Source organism: Leguminivora glycinivorella, chromosome 25 (genome assembly GCF_023078275.1).
Source record: "Leguminivora glycinivorella isolate SPB_JAAS2020 chromosome 25, LegGlyc_1.1, whole genome shotgun sequence".
NCBI lineage: Eukaryota > Metazoa > Arthropoda > Insecta > Lepidoptera > Tortricidae > Leguminivora > Leguminivora glycinivorella.
In genome coordinates this window covers 11,236,786-11,262,025 of record NC_062995.1, presented here as the reverse complement: position 1 = coordinate 11,262,025, position 25,240 = coordinate 11,236,786, and the positions used below count along the sequence as shown (strand labels likewise).

At 39.3% G+C, this 25,240-nt stretch overlaps 2 protein-coding genes across 4 annotated transcripts in view; both read left to right on the top strand.

Annotated features, from left to right (window-relative positions):
* LOC125239157 (zinc finger protein 345-like) overlaps positions 1-25,240 on the top strand; it is a 215,312-nt gene that overhangs the window by 153,386 nt on the left and 36,686 nt on the right. The gene's annotated exons all lie outside the window — the stretch shown is intronic.
* Positions 1,614-22,159, top strand: LOC125239158 (zinc finger protein 845-like). Of its 3 annotated transcripts, none has more exons than XM_048146664.1 (13): positions 1,614-1,867; positions 3,364-3,486; positions 4,141-4,683; positions 5,626-5,760; positions 7,965-8,101; positions 8,839-8,913; positions 11,645-11,774; positions 13,150-13,153; positions 13,423-13,616; positions 15,582-15,746; positions 17,812-17,913; positions 18,455-18,553; positions 21,989-22,159. In XM_048146664.1, exons 1-13 carry the CDS (start codon positions 1,733-1,735, stop codon positions 22,148-22,150), a joined length of 2,004 nt encoding a protein of 667 aa, XP_048002621.1. In that variant the 5' UTR covers positions 1,614-1,732; the 3' UTR covers positions 22,151-22,159. The 3 variants fall into 3 exon arrangements, with proteins under 3 accessions (XP_048002621.1, XP_048002623.1, XP_048002622.1); XM_048146666.1 differs by having other exon boundaries at positions 17,812-17,917; positions 21,989-22,127; XM_048146665.1 differs by lacking the exon at positions 13,150-13,153 and having other exon boundaries at positions 13,428-13,616.

Genomic DNA, 25,240 nt, shown 5'->3' with positions numbered 1-25,240 from the left:
GAGAAATAATAACTGACCGGGGTACTGAATTTTTGTCATCCACAATGCAGGAAGTATGCAAACTTTTAAACATAAGTCATTTAAAGTCAACATCTTACCATCATCAAACCATAGGTTCCTTAGAAAATAATCACAAACATTTAATTTCTTACTTACGCATTCAAACTAATAATGAAACTAACAATTGGAGTTCATGGCTACCCTACTGGTGTTTTGCTTACAATACGACTGTTCATTCAGAAACCCGATACACTCCATATGAACTTGTCTTTGGCCGACGATGCAATATACCGAGTAATCTTTGTGATTCATTAGATCCTATGTATGGCTTCCCACAGACAGTCTTAAAAATTCATAATCTTAAAAAAAACTTGTATGCAATCTGACAGTTCAAACTGACACTGACAAGACACTGACAGATTTGAACTGTCAGATTGCATACAAGTTTTTTTTAAGATTATGAATTTTTAAGACTGTCTGTGGGAAGCCTATAACTTCAATGACTATTCCTTTGAATTAAAATACCGATTACAAAAATCCCAATATGACGCAAAATGTAATTTAATTCAAGGGAAAACATTAAGAAAAGCTCAGTACGACCACAAGGTTAACCCTGTAACTTATAAATCCGGCGATATGATTTTGATTAAAAATGAAGCGCTTAGTAATAAGTTAGACCCGCTGTATAAAGGGCCTTTCCTAGTTGTAAGACAAATTGACCCTAACGTTGTAATCATAGTTAAGGATAAAGAGGTGTCGGTTCATAAAAACCGTACAAAGTTGTATTCACCTTAGCAAATTATGTTTAAGTACCTATCTTTCTTTTTTTGTTTCTTTATTTATGTAATGTTAAGAGAAAAAAAAAAAAATAAAAATAATAATTTTCTTTTTTTTTCCTTTTTGGTGGGGCGTGTGATGTAGTATGTATTTACCTATGTCAGTAGTACGTAAGCACTGCCTATATAATCGTGTACCTTGCCTAATATCAGTCAGAATAAATCATATATTCATCGAAGCTGTTGTTTCTCTAATGCCATCCGTACAATCTTGCTTGGCGCCAATGGCCAACTGCGTTTACACGTTGGCGCCTCATTCAGTTGGTCGTCAGCCGTCAGAGAGGACAGTAGTGATATATTTACGAAAATAATAAGTTTATCTATGCCAATAATAGTGTAGATTTTAGGAAATAAAATAACCTTGCAAATGTTTAATGTATTTCCTAAAAAAGATAAATGTTCTTATCAGAATATTCAAAAAAATGTTAATATTGCAAATAATTTAATTTTACTACGGGGTTATTATTTTTTAATATTTTTTTTCTGACAACGTCTATGACCAAGAATTTCCTAGATTTTTTCATTACACGTCCATCTTTCATGAAGAGCCAATGCCAAGTGATTGGTTCGCCAATGTGTAAACAGCGGCTCTTATCTTGGCCAAGGGGTTTCACAAAGGGCTGGTGGAACCGTTGGCCATGTGTGTACAGGGGCCATAACAAACGACCGCTCCGCATTAATCGAGTCTTGTGCACCAGTCAGGAACAGCGTTGAAATTGTACATTTCTGAACGCATAAAATTGGACAGTGACAGTTTACATATCTACAGAATTTTGTTGTATTTTGTATTAGCATTTATCGTTAAACGGGGAGCAAAATCAAACAAATTTACCAAATTCCTTGATCTATTTTGAAACTTTTATACCAGTGGTAACATCAACTGTAAAGAAACAAGTATGGATATGAGCCAGAATGAGAGAAAACGTGCTTCCTTGCTGTGTTGCCGAGCGTGCCTCACTACCCACAATAGATTGTTCAGTATGCACGAATATCGTCTTTCCGATGCCTTTTCGTCCATCTTAGGAACTCCTGTGAGTGTTTCACTAATTCTAAGTACTGTTTAAGGTCTATAAACACTAATCATTAAACAACTACTGCATGTTTGCTGTTAGAAGTATATGAAACTGAAATAAACGTATACAAGGGCTTGGATACGAAACAAACGTGTAATACTTAACAATTTGACGACCGGTCTGGCCTAGTCGGAATCCCGGTAAGTGCATTTACTTGTGTGATGAGCACAGATACTCATTCCTGAGTCATGGATGTTTTTTATGTACACCCTGGCACCCCAGAATATAAGCTTTGCCTAGTTTGGGGCTAGTTTAGTCTGTGTAGGTGTCCCCCAAAATTTTTTTTAGGATAGGAGGCAAACAAGCAGAGAGGGTCACCTGATGGTAAGCGATCACTGCCACCCATGGACACCCGACACATCAGAATTTTATTAGACTTGTGTTTAAAATGTTAATGTCTCTTTTGAAAGTCATTTAAGCATTTCTGAAAAATTACTTGGAACTTAGAGACAGAATCAGTTAAATTTTGATTACATCCTTAAATACATTATTGATACGATGGATAAAGACAAACAGCAATTATCAATTCTCAATTACCAACAATTTTGGCTTGTAAAGTGTTTATAAATGATGCTGATTATATCCTGTTGTACCTCATCAGGGACATAGGGCTCTTAGGAACGATTTCCACTGTTCCCGGTCCGATGCGGCCTCCTCCAGGCGCGCCCAGCCGAGGCCCACTGAGCCATCCTCATTTTCAACCGTGCGCCTCCAAGTAGTTCGCGGGCGACCTCTCTCCCTTGATCCGGGAATATTCCAAGTCAACCCTTGCTTGGACAGGTGGTTGTTTGGCCTTCCTAAGACATGTTGTTGTAGTCCTAAGGCACCCCAGAGGTGCAAAGAGCATGCACAAGCTCGCGCCACACCTTCCTATCTTCAGCTACCCTTTTGGCCTCGCTCCAGCTCAACCCAGCCGCTCGTAGCTCATTTTCGACGGACCGCTTCCATGAGTGGACAGGGCGCCCGGGGCCACAGCTTGCATTCTGCGGTTTCCAGTCGAGAGCAATGCTCGCTTTATTTCTTTCCCCTCTCTGAAGAGTGTCTTCCTAAGACGAGAGTTTATAAATAATGCTATAATTTTTTCCCCCAATTGTGTTTTATCCTTTAATACCAGCGGGTAAAAACGCATTTTATCCATTAGTGGGTAAAGTAATTTGACCTTGAATAAAGTCAAATTAACAGCTTTAAAGTTGATAAAAGTAGGTGAATCTAGTAATAAAGATGATTTAACACCTGTGGAACTATACTGGAAGCAGTGATAAACGCATTTTTTGCGTTGTAGTTTCCTTGCTATAGTGAGGGGAAAAGTTTTGTGTTACACTCGGGTGCAAATGTATTTTACTTCTCGTGTGTTAAAAAACAACTTTGCCCCCTTGTATAACAAATAACTATTATTTGTAATTTTCAATAATCCACTTTGCTGCTTGTGTTTTAAATCTCATCTTTATCTTTAGGTAGAGCAAGACACACTGCCACAATACCTGTGTGTGTACTGCCAAGCGATGCTGCGCAAATGTGTGTCATTCAAGAACATGTGTCTCCGCACGCAACAGAGCATTTTGGCGCAACTCTTTAAGGTAAGATTAACTAAAAAAATCTCCTCCTCAAAAGTAACAGCTTGGATAGGAACAGGAGGAAAAAGAAAAAGAAGACACCCACTGGCACGATGGAGAGATGACATCACCAATATAGCCGGGGTCAACTGGACCTGGGTGGCTCAAGACCGCAACAAATAGATGCAACTGGAAGAGGCCTTTACCTCATAAAGGGTTCGTGTGACAATATCTATAACAGTTAAGGTATATTGTTTTTCTAATTTCTGTAATATTTTACTGTCTTACAAGAAATAAAATCCATTTTTATGTTTATTTTTTATTTATTTATTAACTAAAACAGAAGAGAAGGGAGGAAGTATTCATCCTAAGAAACTTATTTTGAAGATTGTGCAGAGCAAAAGAAACATACTTTTTTATAAAGTTTAACTATAACTTTTTTATAAGTGTTTTCATAGATCTACAGCAAAGAGATGGAGTATTATAGAGAGCATAGACTTTTGAACCTCAGTTTTGACAATTTGGCCCATATATTATATAATTGACTAAGGATAAGGCTATATACATACGTCAGTTATAAATAATAACATTTTCATTTTCAATCTCAGGCGATTCTATTTAAATTACCATAATTTTATTATAATAGTTTTAGTTAATAACTATATTATTCTTTTTTAGATGGACCCAGACTGTACTCAAAGACTAAATCATCCTAGCCCATATTTCAATTTAAGTATATCTCCCGTTAAACTTATAGACTGCATATCAGCAGAAGATATAAAAGTTGAACCGATCATAGACACAGATGACATCAACAGTATACAAAACACAGATTTGAAAATAGAAGACGAAAATGATGATGAAGTAAGAATAGACAATGATTCAGCTATAGATTTTCCTGTAGTAAAACATGTTAATGATAGTAAAAAGAGAAAGAGAAAAATTGGTAACACCGTCAAGAAAAAGAAAAAAATTGAAATTGAATTTGATGATGAAATAGATGATGTCAGCACTGTTGATAGTGACGAAAGTTATAAATGTAAGAAAACACGAAAACAAAGGAAATCTGTTGTTAAGAAAGAGACGAGAGACTTAAAATGTGATAAAATTAAACGTGTAAAAGAAGTGGTAAGAAAGAATGAGAAAAAAATGACTAAAAGTGCATCGGATGATTCTGCTGTTGAGAGTGCTTATGCTGTGCAAATTGTACATTTGAGCAAGGTAAGGAACTTAACATTGCTTAAATAAATAATAAATAAATAAATACATATTATAAGACATTCTTACATAGATTGACTGAGGCCCATGGTAAGCTCAAGAAGGCTTGTGTTGTGGGCACTCAGACAACGATATATATAATATATAAATATTTATATACATAGAAAACATCCATGACTCGGGAACAAATATCTGTGCTCATCACACAAATAAATGCCCTTACCGGGATTCGAACCCGGGACTGCGGCTTAGCAGGCAGGGTCACTACCGACTGCGCCAGACCGGTCTGTGCTTAAAAAACTAAGTTAATATTATTGTTGTACATTTTTCTTGACCGACCTTGACCAATATCTGTTTTTTTATTTTTCTATGAATTTTATTCTTATGATCCAATTTGTGACGTATAAAATGGCTGCAAATGAATGAGTATTAGTATTTAGTATATGGACTAAGCTTTTAAGGCACTGGTCCCACCGCGAGCTAGTAAACTATGGGCACAGAATTATACTAACCAGAATGAGTAGTTAGGTCAAAAAGTGAGGAGGAGAGGTCATTGTTTGGGCTGGTGTCCCTCTCGCACTTACTGACAACGTCAACATTATTCAGTGACGTCATCACTGTCATACATTGGGAATACCAGTCAATTTTCAAAGTTACTACCAAATCTACAATACCCAATTCGACGTTTTTTTTTTAAATACAAATGTTTGATTTATTGGCATCAAAATAATTGCATTATAATTATTTGCCAATTCTTTGTTATATATCGAAACCCTAGTTTCAATATAACACTAAAATAATATAAGCTTAATTGTAGCTTATTGCTATAAAAGCTGTCCCAAAAATTAAATTTTTGCAAAAAACTTATTTCAACAGCGCTTTCAACATTTTATATACAATATTTATGGTGTGGATACGTAGCCCCAACGTGTTATATACTTGCAGGAGGAGCAACTGGAAGAGATCGCCGCGCGCAAGAAGTCCCGCAACTACCTGGAGTCCCACTACCGATGTGACGACTGCGGAAAAGGATACGATTCGGAAACAGCCTTCAACAACCATCTAGTTAGACACAGCCCGGTAAGTTTATTTTCTACTCCAATAGTGTTATTTGTCATTTACAGGGTCGTGCGTAGATCTTTAAAAGTCTCATTAATGCCCAAAAAGAAAAACATTAATTAATTAGTTAATATTATATACCTAACTTACATAATTTTTGAGATTACTTTAACAAAACTCCTAAAATTATTTCATGTAAAATTGTGTCCAGATTTTTTTTTTTTTTTTATACTACGTCGGTGGCAAACAGGTATACGGCCCGCCTGATGTAAAGCGGTCACCGTAACCTATGGACGCCTGCAACTCAAACAGTGTCACATGCGCGTTGCCACCCCATTAGAAACTTGTACATTCCCTTTTGCTGTGTTAAGTACACAGCAAAAAGGAGTGTACAAGTTCCAAGGAGGGTTCGGGTTGCCGACGACTCAAAGGACAATAAACGGAACAAGTTAGTTCCGTAAGTCCTCCCGTCATCAGCACACCGCACCCTCGTTGAGCTCTGGCAACCTTACTCACCGACAGGAACACAACACTATGAGTAGGGTCTAGTGCTATTTGGCTGCGGTCTTCTGTAAGGCGGAGGTACTACCCCAGTTGGGCTCTGCTCTAGATTCGAACGAGACGATATCCGCTGTGCTGTGCCCTACCACACAAAGCGGAATATCATTCGCTATGCCCTACCTCCTACTCGCTATGCCCTACCTCCTACTAACTCCTACTAATTGACCCTATTTTGATTGCTATAGGTACTAAAACCATTAAAATGCTTAGGCTCAATAGTATGCACGTTATTTTGCAGGATAATACCTAATTTAACAGATAGACCGTTGTGTATGTATCTACCGGCATAATTACTCGTGTGGCGTCGAAATAGGGTTCATTATTGGAAACAGATGTACTGTCTGTAGGTAGTGTATATCTAATAGGTGGATTGTTATTTCGTTTTTTTCGTTTTTTTTCTTCATGTATAATTTTTTTAGATGTACTTTGACACTTAGAGACTCTATACATCTCTAACATCTCTTATTACTCGTAATAATCATAATAGCTTTGTACTTTGTATAATTTCGTGTTAATATTTTTTTTTATGAATACTTTTGCTTATAAATTTGTATCTTGTTTTTTTTAATGCATGTTAATTATAAGATGTAATGTTTTGAAAAGAAGTGGCCCGCCGAGTTTCTTGCCGGTCCCATAGTGGATACCCTCCTCCAACTGAGGGGGGGACTGAAATCTTCTCGAGGCTGAGGCGTAGGGTTAGAGCCAGCGTAGTTTTATTTGACGTTCATAAGCGCATTGTAATATGCCTACTTGGAAAATAAATATTTCATTTCATTTCATTTCATTTAGATATTAGAATATTAGATAAGATGGAGCGCATCGCCAACAAACTGTTTTACAGTTTGGCGAAACTTTAATGATATGCTTGTGTACATTGTCTTTCTTTGTTAAATAAAAAAAAAAAAGTATAAAAGATTTCAAAATAAGTCTATAGTATATTCCCCAAAAACACATTTACAGCAGTTTGTTATTGGATTTTTAACCCCCGACGCGAAAACGACGGGGTGTTATAAGTGTGTCTGTCTACCTGTTTGTCTGCATGTCTGTTTGTTTGTCTGTGCGTGTCTGTCTATCGCATCGTAGCTCACGAACGGATAGATTTTTTTTGTTTTGTTTGAAAGCTGAGTCGGTCATGTTTCATAAAAATCGGTCCACTATGTCAGGGTGTCTTTTTCCAAATTTTAATTTTGTTGTTAGGTTGTAACGTACTGCGTTATTGTTACCAACTTAACAACCCAAAAAAAAGACCTGTGAACCATAGATAGGTTTTTTCTTGTAGTCATACTTTGTGTCAAATCCAGGAAAAAGTATTTTTCTCAAACATGCAATGAAATATTGTCTTTACGTTCCTTAAAATGGGCTGGGAAGTATCGCTTTTTGGGCGCAACAACTCGAGAGGACTGTAAAGGGATTTCATATTATTTTTGACCTAGGCCTGCAAAGTAACTTTTTTTTATAAAATATTGTCCTTTAAACATTTTTTTTTTATTTCATTGTATGTTTGAGAAAAGCACTATACATGCCTCGGCGTGAACTATTAAAAAAGTAACCATTGTCGTAGAAAAAGTATTGTATGCGACACTGTGTCAAAAAATACTCGCGTTGTGTACATTATTTTAAATCAAAAATATACGTAATTATTTTATTATTTTGTTTTGTTCTAGAGCGCCGGTACACTTGTGTGCGAAATATGCGCGATGCGCTTCAACGTGAAGTGCCGCCTACAAAAACACGAGGAGTCGCATCGGCTCAAGTTCATATGCAAGTTCGGAGACAGTTGCAACTTTGTCTCGCGGGACAGGTTAGTTCGTTACGACTTTGTTAGCCCATGCTACAATGTTTGCAGGCGTATGGTTTGTATATTACGCCTGCGAAATATGAAGTACATCGGTTTTTTAACTTTTTATCATGCATAAACGTCTGCGAGCGATATTACATATTTTTAAATTCAAGGAAAAATTGAAAAATTCACACCTCCGGCAGGACTCGAACCTGCGACCTCTGGCCTTGCCTTTTTTCCATTCTTGGCTTTTTTTTTCCATTTTTCCTTTAATTTAAAAATATGTATGTAGTACATCAATTTACATCATTAAAAATGTGAGTATGTGATCACTTGATCAGAGCTAGTTACAGAATGAATCAATACAAAATACAAATATATCCCGATCCTACACGTTCGGTCACAAATGCCACTTTGTCTCTCGGGCCAAGTTCATTCTGACTTTGTGAACCTTACACTGTTTGCAGGCATATGGTTTGTATACTACACCTGCGAAATATGCAACTCAATAATTAGCAGCGCTAGTCACAGAGAGTACCATCCCGCCGACGTAAGTTCTTTTGCAAGGTCGAGTTGAGGTTATTTGTTTCTTTTCGAGCCCATATGCCTGCGAAATATGAAATGAAATGAATGAAATGAAATATATTGTGATGAATGAAATGAAAAGTGGACGTTGACATCAGTTTTAGTCCATATTTATATATTTATCCATACTTTAATATTATAAATGGGAAAGTGTGAGTATCTGTCTGTTGCAGGGCGCATGCCAAGAACCATCACGCCATGCACGCCGGCAAGACGTTCGAGTGTCAGCACTGTGGGAAGACCTTCAAGTAAGTAAATTGGGTTTTGAATGATTCTTTTTTTTACACATACATACATACAATCACGCCTGTATCCCATAAAGGGGTAGACAGAACACATGAAACTACTAAAGCTTCAGTGCCACTCTTGGCAAATAAGGGGTTGACAGAAAACGAAACTGTGACATTGCAGTGACAGGTTGCCAGCCTCTCGCCTACGCCACAATTTAACCCGTATCCCATAGTCGCCTTCTACGACTCCCACGGGAAGAAAGGGGGTGGTGAAATTCTTAACCCGTCACCACACAGGCAAGGCAGGCAGGTTCTTTTTTTTAATATTTATAATAAATTTAAAAAAAATGAACGCCAATGACAGAGAAGGTGAGAAGAAGATTATAATGGTATGGGCATGTAATGCGGAGGGATGAAAGCAATGTTATAAAACGAGTGGTAAAGATGAAGATGGAAGGTTACAACGGTAGTGGAAGGCCTAAGAAAAGATGGATGGAATGTGTGAACAATGGAGACATATTTTTAAATTAAAGGAAAAATGGAAAAATTCACACCTCCGGCAGGACTCGAACCTGCGACCTTTGGCCTTGCCGGGGCCATCGCGCTCCCAACTGCGCTACGGAGGCCTGCTGGATGAGTGCGAATTTATCCATGCCTTCCCTCAATTCTCAACCGCCTTAGGGTGGCGTTATAGCAAACATCTACCCGTAAGAATAGATCTTAACAGGCACTGGAGTCTCAATTTACATTGAGAATTCGCCAGTAACAATGTGCTAACCCATACTAAATTTGTTTTTTATCATGCAGAAACATTTTTTTGCATTTTTCCTTTAATTTAAAAATATGTAATATCGCTCGCAGACGTTTCTGCATGATAAAAAACAAATTTAATGGTATGAGAGTGAAAGGTGTTAGTATGGAAATGACGGCTGATAGAGAGGAATGGAGGAGGAAAATCTGCTGCGCCGACCCCAAATAAACAGGGCAAGAGAATGATGATGATTTATAATGAAAAATATATTATTGACCACAGACTGGCCAAAGGCAAAGATGTGGTCTACGATGAAGTGAGCTCGCCCAGAAGACGCCTGTTCACCCTTGATTTAAAGGTTATTTTTATCCCCCGACGCAAAAACGACGTTGTGTTATAAGTTTGACGTGTCTGTCTGTCAGTGGTGACACGTGAAATTTTTTGTTGGTAAAGCCGGAGGGGTTTTTGGGATCTGTTTTGTATGGACTTCTACAGATACTGCAGAATTTTAGGGAACCCGTTGGGAATCGAGTTGTAATCGACGCTACGCCACTGCCTGTCTGTCTGTTTGTCTGTCTGTTTGTCGGTCTGTCTGCCTGTCTGTTTGTCTGTCTGTCTGTTTGTCTGTCTGTCTGTCTGTTTGTTTGTCTGTTTGTCTGTCTGTCTGTTTGTCTGTCTGTTTGTCTGTCTGTCTGTTTGTTTGTCTGTCTGTTTGTCTGTCAGTCTGTGTGTGTGTCTGTCTGTGGTATCGTAGCTCCCGAACGGATGAACCGATTTCGGTTTAGTTTTTTTTTGCCTGAAAGCTGAGTTAGTCGGGAGTGTTCTTAGCCATGTTTCATGAAGATCGGTCCACTATGTTGGGGGCTTTTTCAAAATTCTAATTTTGTGGTCAGGTTATTATAGCTTCTGGTTTTCATGTATATTTTTTTTCTACTCCAGAACTGTTATTCGCAATTTACAGGGTCGTGCATAGATCTTTAAAACCCTACTTAAAAGTATATTCCCAAAGCCAGCGGCTTCCCGCGCATGCGCGCAGTAATGAACAAATTGAAAACGCATTGGTTGGCTCTGTAACCATGGCAACGTATTGTTATAACGATACTGCGCGCGAGCGCGGTAAGCCGGCGGGGGATGGGCAGCAGGCTCGAGCGCTGTCAGTGCAAATCTTTGTTCTTTGGTAATAGTTATTTGTTATACAAGGGGGCAAAATTGTATTTTAACGCCGAGTGTGGAGTTAAAATACGAGCAAGTGAAAGGATTCTATAGTTGAACCACGAGCGAAGCGAGTGTTTCGGGAATAGAATTCTGAACTTGCGAGTTTTTTAACACACGAGAAGTAAAATACATTTGCACCCGAGTGTAACACAAAACTTTTCCCCTCACTATAGCGAGGAAACTACAACGCAAAAAATGCGTTTATCACTGTTTCCAGTATTTACACAGGTGGTAAATCATCTTTATTACTAGATTCACCTACTTTTATCAATTTTAAAGCAGTTAATTTGACTTTATTCAAGGTCAAATGACTTTACCCACTAGTGGATAAAATGCGTTTTTACCCGCTGGTATTAAACACGTGTTTCCGAGCTAGTGAGGGGAAAAAGTTATTCTATAAAACTATTAAAAACTAAGTGCATGGTCGTAGAAAAAGTATACAATACTTTGCAACGGTGTTTAACCGAGTTAAAAAATGCTCGTGGCGTCTTGTTTCCCACGCCACTCTTTAAACGTCTTGACCTCCTTTAAACGCCTGTTGCATATAACCTAACCACAAAATTAAAATTTTGAAAAAAACCCCGACTGCGACATAGTAGACCGATTTTCATGAAACATGGCTAAGAACACTCCCGACTAACTCAGCTTTCAGACAAAAAATACTAAATCTAAATCGGTTCATCCGTTCAGGAGCTACGATGCCACAAACAGACACGTCAAACTTATAACACCCCTTTTGCGTCGGGGGTAAAAATGCTATAAATTACACATTACCCCTTCCAGTAAAGGCACAACGTATCTGACGCACGTGCGGCTGACGCACCCCGCCATGAACGTGGCATGCGACATTTGCGGCGAGACCTTCGTCAGCCAGAAGGGGGCGCTGCTACATAAGAATAGGATGCATCCCGAGGTTTGTACAGCCTTATATAACATACATACATACATACATACAATCACGCCTATATCTCATAAAGGGGTAGGCAGAACACATGAAACTACTAAAGCTTCAGTACCACTCTTGGCAAATAAGGGGTTGAAAGAAAACGAAACTGTGACATTGCAGTGACAAGTTGCCAGCCTCTCGCCTACGCCACAATTTCACCCAAATCCCACAGTCGACTTCTACGACACCCACGGGAAGAAAGGGGGTGGTGAAATTCTTAACCCGTCACCACACGGGCAAAAAATAAATAAATAAATATACGTCAAACAAGTCTGTCAGTAAATAAGAACAAAGAAAACTATATGCATCCTTTTCTTTAGGGTGCTAAAGAAAAGGATACCTATAGTTTTCTTAGTTCTTATTTACTGACAGACTTGTTTGACAGAGTTTAATAAATATTATAGGACATTCTTACACAGATTGACTTAGTCCCACGGTAAGCTCATGAAGGCTTGTGTTGCAGGAAACGATATATATAATACTAGCTTTTGCAGGCGGCTTCGATCGCGTTATTCTCGTTAGAAAGGGACAAAAAGGTAGCCTATGTCACTCTCTATCTCTTCAACTAACTCCACTTAAAAAATCACGTCAATTCGTCGCTCCGGTTCGCCGTGAAAGACGGACAAACAAACAGACACACACACACTTTTCCATTTATTATATTAGTATGGACTAGCTTTTGCAGGCGGCTTCGATCGCGTTAGAAAGAGACAAAAAGTAGCCTATGTCACTCTCCATCTCTCCAACTATCTCCACTTAAAAAATCATGTCAATTCCTCGCTCCGGTTCGCCGTGAAAGACGGACAAACAAACAAACAGACACACACACTTTCCCATTTGTGTCGCTTAACTTCAAACTTGGGTTAATCCATTCTGCTATAAGGTTGATTATCTTTCAGATCATAATATTTTTTTATAAAATCAACCTTTTTTTTATATACTACGTTGGCGGCAAACAAGCGTACGGCCCGCCTGATGGAAAGCGGTCACCGTAACCTATGGACGCCTGCAACTCAAAGAGTGTCACATGCGCGTTTCCACCCCATTAGAAACTTGTACATTCCCTTTTGCTGTGTTAAATACACAGTAAAAAGGAGTGTACAAGTTCCAAGGAGGGTTCGAGTTGCCGACGACTCAACGGACAATAGACGGAATAAGTCAGTTCCGTAAGTCCTCCCATCATCAGCACACCGCACCCTCGTTGAGCTCTGGCAGCCTTACTCACCGGCAGGAACACAACACTGAGTAGGGTCTAGTCACTAGTGCCTTAAGTTAAGCTACACATTATTAGTATGGATTATAACATCTATAATTCTCAAGATAAAAAGAACTTCCTTTTCAGAATGTTAAGCCCCGCCCGGTCTGGCTCAGTTGGTAGTTACCCTGCCTGCTAAGCCGTGGTCCTGGGTTCGAATCCCGGTAAGGGCATTTAATTGTGTGATGAGCACAGATATTTGTTCCTGAGTCATGGATGTTTTCTATGTATATAAGTATGTATTTATCTATTTAAGTATGTATATCGTCGCTTAGCACCCATAGTACAAGCTTTGCTTAGTTTGGGGCTAAGTTGATCTGTGTAAGATGTCCCCAATATTTATTTATTTTATTTATTTATTTAAGCTTCAAAAACACAAGTGCGGCGTCTGTTCAGCGAGCTTCGTGAGCGCGGAGGCGCTGAGCCTGCACGCGGCGGCCGGCGACCACGGAGCGCGCGCGTGCGAGCAGTGCGGGGAGAACTGTGCGAGCGAGACACAACTACAGGAACACGTTGAGAAGGCTCATCCGATTGAGATTCATCGGTGTGAGGAGGTGAGCGTCCTTTTCTTTGTTTAGGAGCATTTTCATAATTTTTCACTTAATAGGATCGAGAGGGCTCGTGATTCTGAGTAGGAAAAACATTAGAACCATCGTCTTCTTTCGGAGAACGTGGCCCGAACGCTGACGCACCAGCACGGGAAGCATGGCCGCGCGATAGACGATAAAATATCAGGCCGTCCCTATCGCACTTACAAATAGTGCGATAGGGACGGCCTATTTTATCGTCTATCGCGCGACCATGCTTCCCGTGCAGCACTCTCCTTTATTTTATTCACGGGCTCTTTTAAATCAATTCTTAAACGTTGCACCAGAATGCGATTTGTTTAATGACAGATTTAGACAACTTCGCTGTCGTTTTATACGCTTCTGTGAGCTATCTTTTTAATAATGCTGTATTTGTTATTATATAATATGTATTAGTTTAATTCCTTTAATTTTACAGCGCATTGTCCTATGTATAAATAAGCTGTACTGTACCTAATGTTGTAAAATTTCTTTAAATAAATAAATTAGATTTACCTATTTAAAAAAAGATTTTTTTTAATACTACGTCGGTGGCAAACAAGCATACGGTCCGCCCGATGGAACGCGGTCACCGTAACCTATGAACGCCTGCAACTCAGTGGGTGACACATGCGCGTTGCCGACCCATTAGAAACTTGTACACTCCCTTTTGCTGAATTGACGTGATACCATTATATTAAAATAATGAATCATATGATTTGTTCTTATAAAAAATACGCAAAAATATTTGGAGGAAATATGATTTTGGCCGCTTCCAGGCTTCGGAACAGCGCCATCTAGTTTTAAGCCTAAAAGGCCCATACATTTCAGGGGTACGCTTTTTTGTATGGGCTTTGTCAGTCCCGTATTATAATATATCGTGCTCACAATGCAATATTAATATTGTCTTCGGTTACCGCGATAGTTACTCATGAAATAAAACTATGGAAACGGATTATATCGCGTATAATGAATTTACAATTCATCCCGACATTCCCGACCTTTCGAACGTAGTAATTGTAATTTTTTTTCCCCTCACTAGCTCGGAAACACATGTTTTGTCCTTTAATACCAGCGGGTAAAAACGCGTTTTATCCACTAGTGGATAAAGTAATTTGACCTTGAATATAATCAAATTAACTGGTTTAAAATTGATAGAAGTAGGTGAATCTAGTAATAAAGATGATTTACCACCTGTGGAACTACTGGAAGCAGTGATAAACGCATTTTTTTGCGTTTTAGTTTCCTCGCTATAGTGAGGGGAAAAGTTTTGTGTTACACTCGGGTGCAAATGTATTTTACTTCTCGTGTGTTAAAAAACTCGCAAGTTCAGGATTCTATTCTCGAAACACTCGCTTCGCTCGTGGCTCAACTATAGAATCCTTTCACTTGCTCGTTTTTCAATTCCACACTCGGCGTTAAAATACAACTTTGCCCCCTTGTATAACAAATAACTATTAATATTGTATAAGCTTTATTAACAGTGTGTGAACCAGCCTTTAAATCTATATTATTTATGGTTCATTAATATTTCTTGTATGGTAGCTTTTGCACATTGTCATTTTTCCTCAGTCACCCGTTGACCACGAATACTGTAAAGTGTTCGAAACGTTGGAATGAATTGTTAATTCATTAAATAATAAATAAATATTATGGGACATTCTTACACAGATTGACTGAGCCCCACGGTAAGCTCAAGCAAGAAGGCATGTGTTGTGGGTATTCAGACAACGATATATATAATATACAAATACTTATATACATAGAAAACATCCATGACTCAGGAAGAAATATCTGTGCTCATCACACAAATAAATGTCCTTACCGGGATTCGAACCCGGGACTGCGGCGTAGTAGGCAGGGTCACTACGCGCTAGGCCAGACCGGTCGTCTAAATACGCGATATATTCCATTTCCATAGTTTTATTTTACAATACAATAAATTATTTTCAGTGCAACATGACGTTTTCTACCTCTGCCTCGTACGACACCCACCACAGCCGCAAACACTTGAACGAGCAGAGCCGCCGCCCGCGCCCGCCCGCCCGCAAGAAGTACGCCGCCAGACCGCGCGCTCCGGGACAGTTCGTGTGCGAGCAGTGCGGGACCATCAAACCGGTACTGTCTCACTCTGCTCGCTAAAAAGTCTTTGCTTACGGTGACGTCGTTGATCGGGTCGCCACCTTCCCGAATGAAGGTTGAGGGAGGCGATGGCTGAGATGCGCGCCATATTCGTGAACGGGTGCTGTTTGTGAAGACCGGTCTGTTTCAGCTAATAGGGGCTATTCTATTCTATGTAACATTAATTTTGAATGAGATTACGTTGAGGCACTCTGTTCGGTCCTTGTTTGTTTATTTTTCTTTCTGACTCTTGGAGACCATATACATCTCCAAGGAAAAAAGTAGATTAAGTATACATATATTTTTTTTTTCCTTTGCTTAAGACAACAAGAGTCTTTTACAACTCTAAAGTTATTTTAGTTATTCGGTTTTTTTCTTTATGTATAATTTCATCTCTTATTAATAATCATAATAGCTTTGTACTTTGTATAATTTCTTGTGTTAATATTTTTTTTTATGAATACTTTTGCTTATTAAATTGTATCTTGTTTTTTTTAATGCATGTTAAATATATGATGATTAAATATAAGATGTAATGTTTTGAAATTGTTTCTTGCCGGTCCCATAGTGGATACCCTCCTCCAACTGAGGGGGGACTGAAATCTTCTCGAGGCTGTGGCGTAGGGTTAGAGCCGGCGTAGTTTTATTTGACGTTGATAAGCGCATTGTAATATGCCTACTTGGAAAATAAATATTTCATTTCATTTCATTTCACTCTTAGAGCGTGCGCAGACAGAGAGCGGTCTGGAGTTCTGCGTTCCGCGTTCAGAGTTCTGCGTTCTTTAGAATGTACCGAGTCTGTAGTAGCAACGCACACAGCGGGCCGCAGTCTGCCCGCGACGGTCAAAGCGGAACGCCGCGTTCTAGCGTTCTTTTCCCGCCGAGTCAGAGAACGCCGCAACGCGGGGATGTCTGAGGTTGAACACAGAAAAAATAATGAATTTGTTAGGAAAAGGAAGGATGTCTGAGGTCGAATCTACGGATAGTACACGACAAAATGCTGTTATGTTTATTTTATCCTACAATGCCCTGAAAATACAGCCAGCCTTTATTTTTCTCAATTAATGAAACTATTCATCGACATGCGAATAAAAATATTGAATGGCTGTTCATCTGTAAGGAGAATTTAATAGGTGTAATTTTTGAGCAATAAATCTTTATAGGAAAACGAACTTTCCAGTGACATGTTGCATGTAGAAAGACACAAACGAAACTAGAATGCGAGAATTTGAACGCCGCCTGTGTGCGTTGGAACTCTCGAGCGGTCAACGGTCACTCTGACAGAACGCAGACCGCTCTCTGTCTGCGCACGCTCTTAGTACAGTGTGCGTGTACTCTGATCTTGGACACTGGCGATCAAATATATGAAAGACGCGCGTTCCTGGCACACATTCTAAGCTCGTGTAGGTGAACGCGTACCATTCTTGTAGGAGTGAGATATGACAGGTCGACTGTTCGCGTTTTTGACAGGCGGTAACTGTGAGGTAACCGAGAGAGGGTGGGCGGCACTTTCAGCGGGGAGCGAGAGTGGCCATACTGTACGATAGTACTCCTTATTATACTGTGGTACAGGTCCACAATGGCGGTCAAATATATGATAGAAGCGCTTTCCTGGGTGTTTAAAAAAAAAAACCCGAATTTCACTAGATCTGGACGTGTGTCGGCTCATTCTTCTCAGAATCACGAGCTGATTTTAACCCGACGATAAAAAATGCGTCACAAACTTTCCATACAAAATTCGAGTTTCCAATACGTCACGCTCGTAGTAAATTCTTCCTAAAATCTTAACGTAAAGGAAAAAAATGGCACATTTTTTTATCGTCGGGTCTGAGAAGAACGAGCCCAAATACGTCCAGATCTGATTAGCTCCCCGCTGGGCGAGTAACTATAAACATCGCCGTGTTTCTTTTATTTGCACGGGAGTGCTTGTCTTTTGTTCGTTTTTATAGCCGATAGCTCATAGTTTACTAGCTCGCGGTGGGACGAGTGCCCTATGTCGGGGATTTATCAATATTTAAATTTGGTGGTTAAGTTATTAACTTTGGTATGTAATATTATACAGAACGCAGCCTTACTCCGGTACCACCAGCGCATACACGAGGGAGTCAAACCGTTCGCCTGCGAACACTGCCCCAAGGCCTTCACGTTGAAATCTTCGCTAGTTGTAAGTATATAACTGTAGGTATTATTGAGATTTACTATTTAATTCTATATCTTGGCTGGGTTTTGTAATTCGAAACCTACGCTGTTTTCAAGACCCTTCGGCTATAAAAATAATTTACAATGCCTTAGTAAGGAGTAAACTAGAGACCCCGTCGATCGTATGGAATCCCTACGAATCGACTTATGCCTTCCTGTCTAGTCTAAGTCGAAGTCTAAGTTTTTATCGATAAACGTGTTTATCAATAAAAATAAAATCTATTTAAAATCAAACCAATAAGCAAAAAAAATGTGCAAATCAAGATTAAAGCTGATTTGAGTGGTAATATTACGAAAGCAAGCGACCGATTATTAATAACTAGAGGTTGTTTTTTGCAAACCGACTTCCATTTATATATTTACGATGTTTACACGTGATTTAAATCGTAAATGGGACTTAATTACGTTTGAAATTTGATTTCCGATGTTTCTGACCATGTCCCGTATGCAATTAATCCATTAAAGGCCATCAGAAGGCTTTAAACGATGCTTGTTTGTGTACACAGTGGCACACGCGGACTCACACGGGGGAGAAACCATATCAATGTGCAGAATGCCCGCGCGCGTTCAGCTCTAAGGCTAACTTCAACAGGCATCACAAGACAGTGAGTATAATATTATAGGAAATATTATATTTACAGGACATACCTTCTGCGTCAGCGTCAGAATGGCGGGTGTACATCAAGCAATCCTGGTGTGGTATACGTCAAGAGTTAGTGCTAGCAATGTGCCAAATGTGCGCCAAAATTCGAGCAATGTGCTCTTTTAACTCCAGAGATATTTAAGAAATTAATGACACCCGCCATTCTGATGTCAGGTTGGCGGGTGCACTTCCACATATGTATATGTGGTATGTGGGTATATCTATAAGTATCACTTTTTTGTGAAAAGCGCCTGCATGTTAATGCTGCATTGCAGGCAATGAACATTGCTATTTTATTTCAGCAGGCGTTATAGATATATTTATTCAATCCCATATTACTCTTCATCGGCTCTGTGAATTAGTGTGTGTTTCATACATGTAGAAGCACATTGCGAGCACTAACCTTAGGCAGTACTTTCACCCTCGAGTAAGCAGCCATTACCTAGAACTGGAAGTACACCCGCCAACCTGACGTCAGAATGGCGGGTGTCATTAATTTCTTAAATATCTCTGGAGTTAAAAGAGCACAATAGCTCTAATTTTGGCGCACATTTGGCACATTGCTAGCACTAACTCCAGACGTATACCACACCAGGATTGCTTGATGTACACCCGCCATTCTGACGCTCACGACATTCTTACACAGACACAACTGAGTCCCACGGTAAGCTCAGGCAACAGTTTCATCTTGTAGAGGGGTCAGAGTTCTAACCTTACCTAACCTACTTTCCAGTAGCCGACCGATGACGACCGGTCTGGCGCAGTTGGTAGTAACCCTGCCTGCTACGCCGCGGTCCCGGGTTCGAATCCCGGTAAGGGCATTCATTTGTGTGATGAGCACAGATATTTGTTCTTGAGTCATGGATGTTTTCTATGTATATTATATATATATCATTGTTATCCACAACACAAGCTTTCTTGAGCTTACCGTGGGCCTCAGTCAATCTGTGTAAGAATGTCCTATAATATTTGTTTATTTATTTAGTAGCAGTTTTATTTTGTGGGGGTCACAGTTCTAACCTAACCTATCTTATTTTGCATGCAGTTTCATTTGAGGAGAGGGGCGACAGTTCTAACCTAGCCTACTTTCCAAGCAGTTTCATTTTCCAGGGGCTCACAGTTTTAACCTAACCTGGGGCCTATTGCATAACAATTTACAACTTGTATTACAAGTGGAACTCTCTTTCTTATAAAATGAATTGGAGGGGGACTACCGATTGTAATATGAGTTATAAATTGTTATGCAATAGGCCCCTGACCTACTTTCTGATAGCAGTTTCATTTTCCAGTGGGGCACAGTTCTAACCTAACCTACTTTTCAAGAAATTTCATTTTCCATCATTTTCTAGGGGCACAGTTCTAATTTAACCTAACCTAAAGTCACAGAGAACCTCCTATAGAGTGGCAGTCTTGTATATTTTGTTCGCGATATGAGTCACCAGTGCCAGGGGTGCGAGGAGCGGGCGGGGAATGTGTTAAGCGCGCTGTGATTGGCCGTTTCAAGGACGGCGGGCAGTCGCGCCAGATGAAAAGGGACAGAAGTATGACTGTCCCTCTACTGACGCGTAAGTGGCCAATGTAAGTTGACCTATGCCGGCTCTGAATAAATTATAAATATGACTTATTTGTGGAATGTAATGCCGTCTGTTTTTAAATTTGAGCTTCTTGTTACCTTTCCACACCATTTCACACTACAGGTGGACATCTTTAAGGCATCAAAATACCCTTTTCCAATTTTTTTGTGCGAAAAACACGCGCTGCTTTCGGGTCTGTTACTTGGTCGATACTGATCGGGCACGGCGAGCGCCCGCGCTTATATCAGTGCAAATACTAGGAAGGCTGGCGACCGCGAGTCGTCTTGTAATAGATGTCTATAGGGGTTGGTCTGTGCCTAAAGTATTTTTCTGGTAGCTAATTTGGATGAAAAATGATGTCATGGCATGTGATAATTAAGCAATTAGATGATTCTGACAGATCACATTATGGAAATTGACTTTTCTGGTAGCTAATTTGGATGACAAATGATGTCATAATTACGGATTTCGATGATTCTGACAAATGACATTATGGAAACTGACTTTATGGGAAACAAAGTTTCTACCACATGATTAATATAGTAAACAATAAGTATGACATAAGATATGAGAAACGATATTATGATTGTTGAATAGGGTGGCAAATAAAATTACGGCAAATTAAATTCTGGCAAATGGGGGTATCCCCGTGGGGTTTGAGTTTGACATAGGCTACTTTTAGTAGTAGTAGTGGTAGTAGTCACTTTATTGTGTACAACAGTTTATATACAATTTGTAGGAATAGAGATACAAAGTCGAGCTTATCCCTATAAGGGATCTCTTACAGCTAACCTTGGAGTAGATGAGAGGATCGTTCTAGTAGGTAAGACAGACAAACTTACAGAAGTACAATAAAGGTCAAAAGTAATCCAAAATATTGCTAACAATTAAATAAACTATGTAAATACAAAATTACACTATACAATAAATTACATACTAGAGTACATAACAGTGGCGGGGCGTGAAAATTTTCGTTGATAAAGCCGGAGGGTTTTTGGAATCTGTTTTGTATGGACTTTTACAAATACTAGAGAATTTTAGGGAACCCGTTGGGAATCGAGTTGTATTGACGCTCCGCCACTGGTACATAAATAAAATACAAAATATTTGCCTAACCAATATATAAATATATCAATACATACATAATATACGTGTATAAATATCGCAAGAAGTACTCGTATATTATATATAAAATTCCCAACCATTATCATACTTGTTCAGAAAGCCAAAGTTTCTTCAGATTCACCTTGAGTGATGTCAGAGACTGAGAATTTTAGTCTCTTTCTAACGCGAGCGAAGCCGCGGGCATAAGCTAGTTTAAATATATTATTATTAACAACATTAACTAGGCCCGTAACTTTCATGCCGATGACATAAATTTGACGTCACGCTGCATATAGGTGATTCAAGAGTTTTATTTAATAATTAATCATTAGGTATTCATAAATCATTTTAATCATGACTTCAAAACTAATCTCTTCATATGTGAAATAATTAATACCTACTTGATACTTGAAAAGTAAATTAAATTATTTGTTTATTTTTTATACATACATTTTATTAAATAGTTTTGTTACCATATTTCAATAAATTATAAAAACAAAACAAATTGTTTCCTTTTCGTTTCACGTATCGAGTAGGTATTAATTATTCCACGTATGAATAGCTTACTTTTGAAGTCATTGTAATTGATTAAATTGACTAATGAATAATGATTAATTATTACAAAAGAACTATTTGAATCATCCTATATGTAGCGTGACGCCAAATTGATGTCATCGGCATGAAAGTTACGGGCCCTGATTATTAATTTATTTGAACAGGTCCACCTAGGCATCCGAGGTCAGTTCCCGTGTTCGGTCTGCGCACGAGTGTTCACGACGCGGTCGGACGCGCGCGTCCACACTAACGCCGTGCACCGCGGCCTGCCCTGGCCCAAGCGAGACCGCTCCAGGAAGAAGAATACCGGACTAGACAATAAATGAAATGTCTCACTTAAATGTGTTTTTTTAACGATTTCCAACTGACAGCGTACCTTTAACGCTCAGGCAACAGCCCACTCGAATTTTGAAAAAAAAAAATCAACTTCGCTCTCACGTATGAAATTTCGTGAGCGTCAGGACCCCTGGACCACTACAGATATTTGATGTTTAGTACATACTAAAATTTAGTACCTATTTGGTACCTCCACTGATATCGAAAAATCGAGCGAATAAAGTGGCCAGACATTCTGACGTCAGGCCAGACATTCTGACGTAGTAAATATTGACTAAGATATCAATTAGTAGTGTTGTCTAGAACTATGTAAACCAAAAATGGTCCAGACATCCTGAATATATGGATACCAAATATATGTACTCAGGTACCAAATAGTATCAAATAGGTACTAAATTTTAGTATGTACTAAACATCAAATATCTGTAGTGGTCCAGGGGTCCTGACGCTCACGAAATTCCGATATTTTCAGATAATTACAGTCCATAGTTGTTAGTGAACACTTAATGCTATGTTACGTACTTATAATCTACTTACATACAATCATACAATCACGCCTGTATCCCATGAAAGGGTAGGCAGAGCACATGAAACTACCCAAGTTTCAGTGCCACTCTTGGCAAATAAGGGCCTTCTACGACACCCACGGGAAGAAAGGGGTGGTGAAATTCTTAACCCGTCACCACACGGAATTTAATTAACAGGGCCCTGAAAATGTTATTATATTGAACCCTAAGAGAGTGAAAGGTTTTCTGCTTAAAGTTGGTCCACAGACCGCTAGTATAAAAACATTGACCTAACATCTCTAAGGAGAATTAGATTAAGTATACATTTTATCTTTAGTTGTGACATTTAGAGTCATTTGCACCTCTAAAGTAATTTTAAAAATTTTTGTATTTGTACTTTTTATATTTAGTGTATTTCTTAGTTGTAATTCGACATTTAGAGACCTTCTACATCTCTAATTAAGTAGTAGAGTTATACAGGTTATACTTAAGTTAGAACTTAGAATTAGTAGTATCAAATGTAATTTCAATTCAATTTTAAATCTTTTCTAAATATGTACATGTGACGTGTAAAAGTGCCCCTGTGGCCTATTTGCTGAATAATATTTTGATTTTGATATGTCCTCCTATACTTTTTTATGGCAATGTAATGTTGCAATCATAGCTCCGAGAATCATAGGGATTCAATGCTCTTTGGATGCGAATGATGCGATGTCTCTTTCAACTATTTATAGTGCTAACAAGGCCGTACGAGGACCGTACCGCACCAAAGTCATCCAATTACTAACCCGTAAGAGGGAGCGAGAAAGAGATATTCTTTTCTCGCTCCCACTTACAGGTGCGGTGCGGTCGCGTAAGCACCGACAAACTGCCGCTCCCACTTACAGGATAGTACATGGATGACCTTGGTGCGGTGCGGTCATGTTTTACAACTATTAGATTTGTGCACAAAGTACGTAGTTCTAGTGATTCATTTAATACTCTTTGCTAGTGCGTACAGTCCTCTAAATTCGAACATATCCGAACGTGATTTTTTCAAACGCATTGACCATGGAGAATAGAGGTAAGGAAGAAAATCTGTCGAAGTAGAACAGTCGCAAAAATGACCGACTGAGGCCTTTTAATTGCAGTTACAAATCTCTCCGCTGAGCGCATGTCTCTCTCAATAGTCTCAGTGCTCACTGCTCACTGCTCAGCGACGTAACATGACATTAGACGTTCTTTTCTGTAGGCTGATTTCGTCGGACTGAGCAAGTCAAGACGTAGTCCCGAGGTACTGCGCTGACTTCGTAAACAAATGTTCTCAGGTTCGATCCTGACAGCGATCTTTATGTTTTTTTTTAATTTTCTTTTTGTGTATTTTAATTGTATTTAGTTATTGTAGTAGTAGTAGTAGTAATCACTTTTTCCAGCGCCGGCCCGTGCACTCGATCAGGGTAGAGCGAGTTTGAGTTTCGGCGCCCTTGGGAAGAAGTTTCACTACGTAGGAAAATAAATTGCGCGAGCGTAGCGAGCGCGAAATTTTTTTCATAGTAATGCCGTAATTTGAAGATTAACGCAATACAGAAGTTATGGATTTCATCATACAGAGTGCGAAAGGGACAAATGGTTGAACTACCCTAGTATAGACTAGACTTATATTGACCGGGATATAGACCGTGATTACCTTTTTGATTTTTGTCGAGCTCCCGATATTTCGACGCAGTTGCATGCATCATGATCACGGAAAACTGACGAAGGCGGGTGGATAAAATAACAAACAAAATGGAGCACTATAGTGGACAAGTCTGGAAAGCAGATTCGGAATTTGTCCTAACTAAAAGAGAAGATAATTTTTCCTATTGACTCGATTAATTAAGACAACCCGTCAGCGGGTTGCTGGTTTGCTGGTTTCAAGCTTTTATCGTCTGCAGAGCTGCGGTCTTTGACATATTATATTTTGGGGTATTTTGACTTCACAGGGCGCATAGGCATAGGTTCCCGACTTTTAGGCCTTATATTTCGCCATCACTTTTATTTTTATAATACTAAGAGTTAATTTAGAGATTAACTGCGGACACGATCGTCACCGTCGGGATGCCCATTTCGGTATTTTGCCACTAAGTGCTGGTGCGTGAGTGATCTGAGTGCTTTGAAATTCGCTCACCATCTGCTGTGACTCACAAAATTGCGCCTCTCTGAGACGTTTTGCGCCTTTGGCTTTATAAGAAACTCCGCTTTGGACTATCGGGTAGACTCAAATTTTTGCATTTGGATAGCGACGTAACTTTGCCGTTCGCCGCACAACAACGTGGTTCGTCAAGGGCTAGAATCCTCCTTTTACGGCGCCCTAGCAACAGCGCCCTTATGAAGGGCAATGTGGTACAACTTTCCACTTAATCTGAATTACAAATCTAGATTTTCAATAGGTGGATTCATTTCCGACTCCTCTCGCCATTTTGTGATATGTGCGCGCCCACGCAACGTATAATTTTTTGTATGCATTTTTCCACATTCTCGATTTTGGCGCCCCCTTACCAAGTGGCGCCTAGAGCGGCCGCTCCACTCGCTCTACCCTTAATCCGGCCCTGACTT

Excerpts from the sequence above, each read along its gene's own strand:
- LOC125239158 (XM_048146664.1), top strand. The coding sequence starts at position 1,733 with ATGGATATGAGCCAGAATGAGAGAAAACGTGCTTCCTTGCTGTGTTGC. Across the intron at positions 4,684-5,625 it reads AAATTGTACATTTGAGCAAG|GAGGAGCAACTGGAAGAGAT; the intron begins GTAAGGAACTTA and ends ATATACTTGCAG. Across the intron at positions 8,914-11,644 it reads CACTGTGGGAAGACCTTCAA|TAAAGGCACAACGTATCTGA; the intron begins GTAAGTAAATTG and ends TACCCCTTCCAG.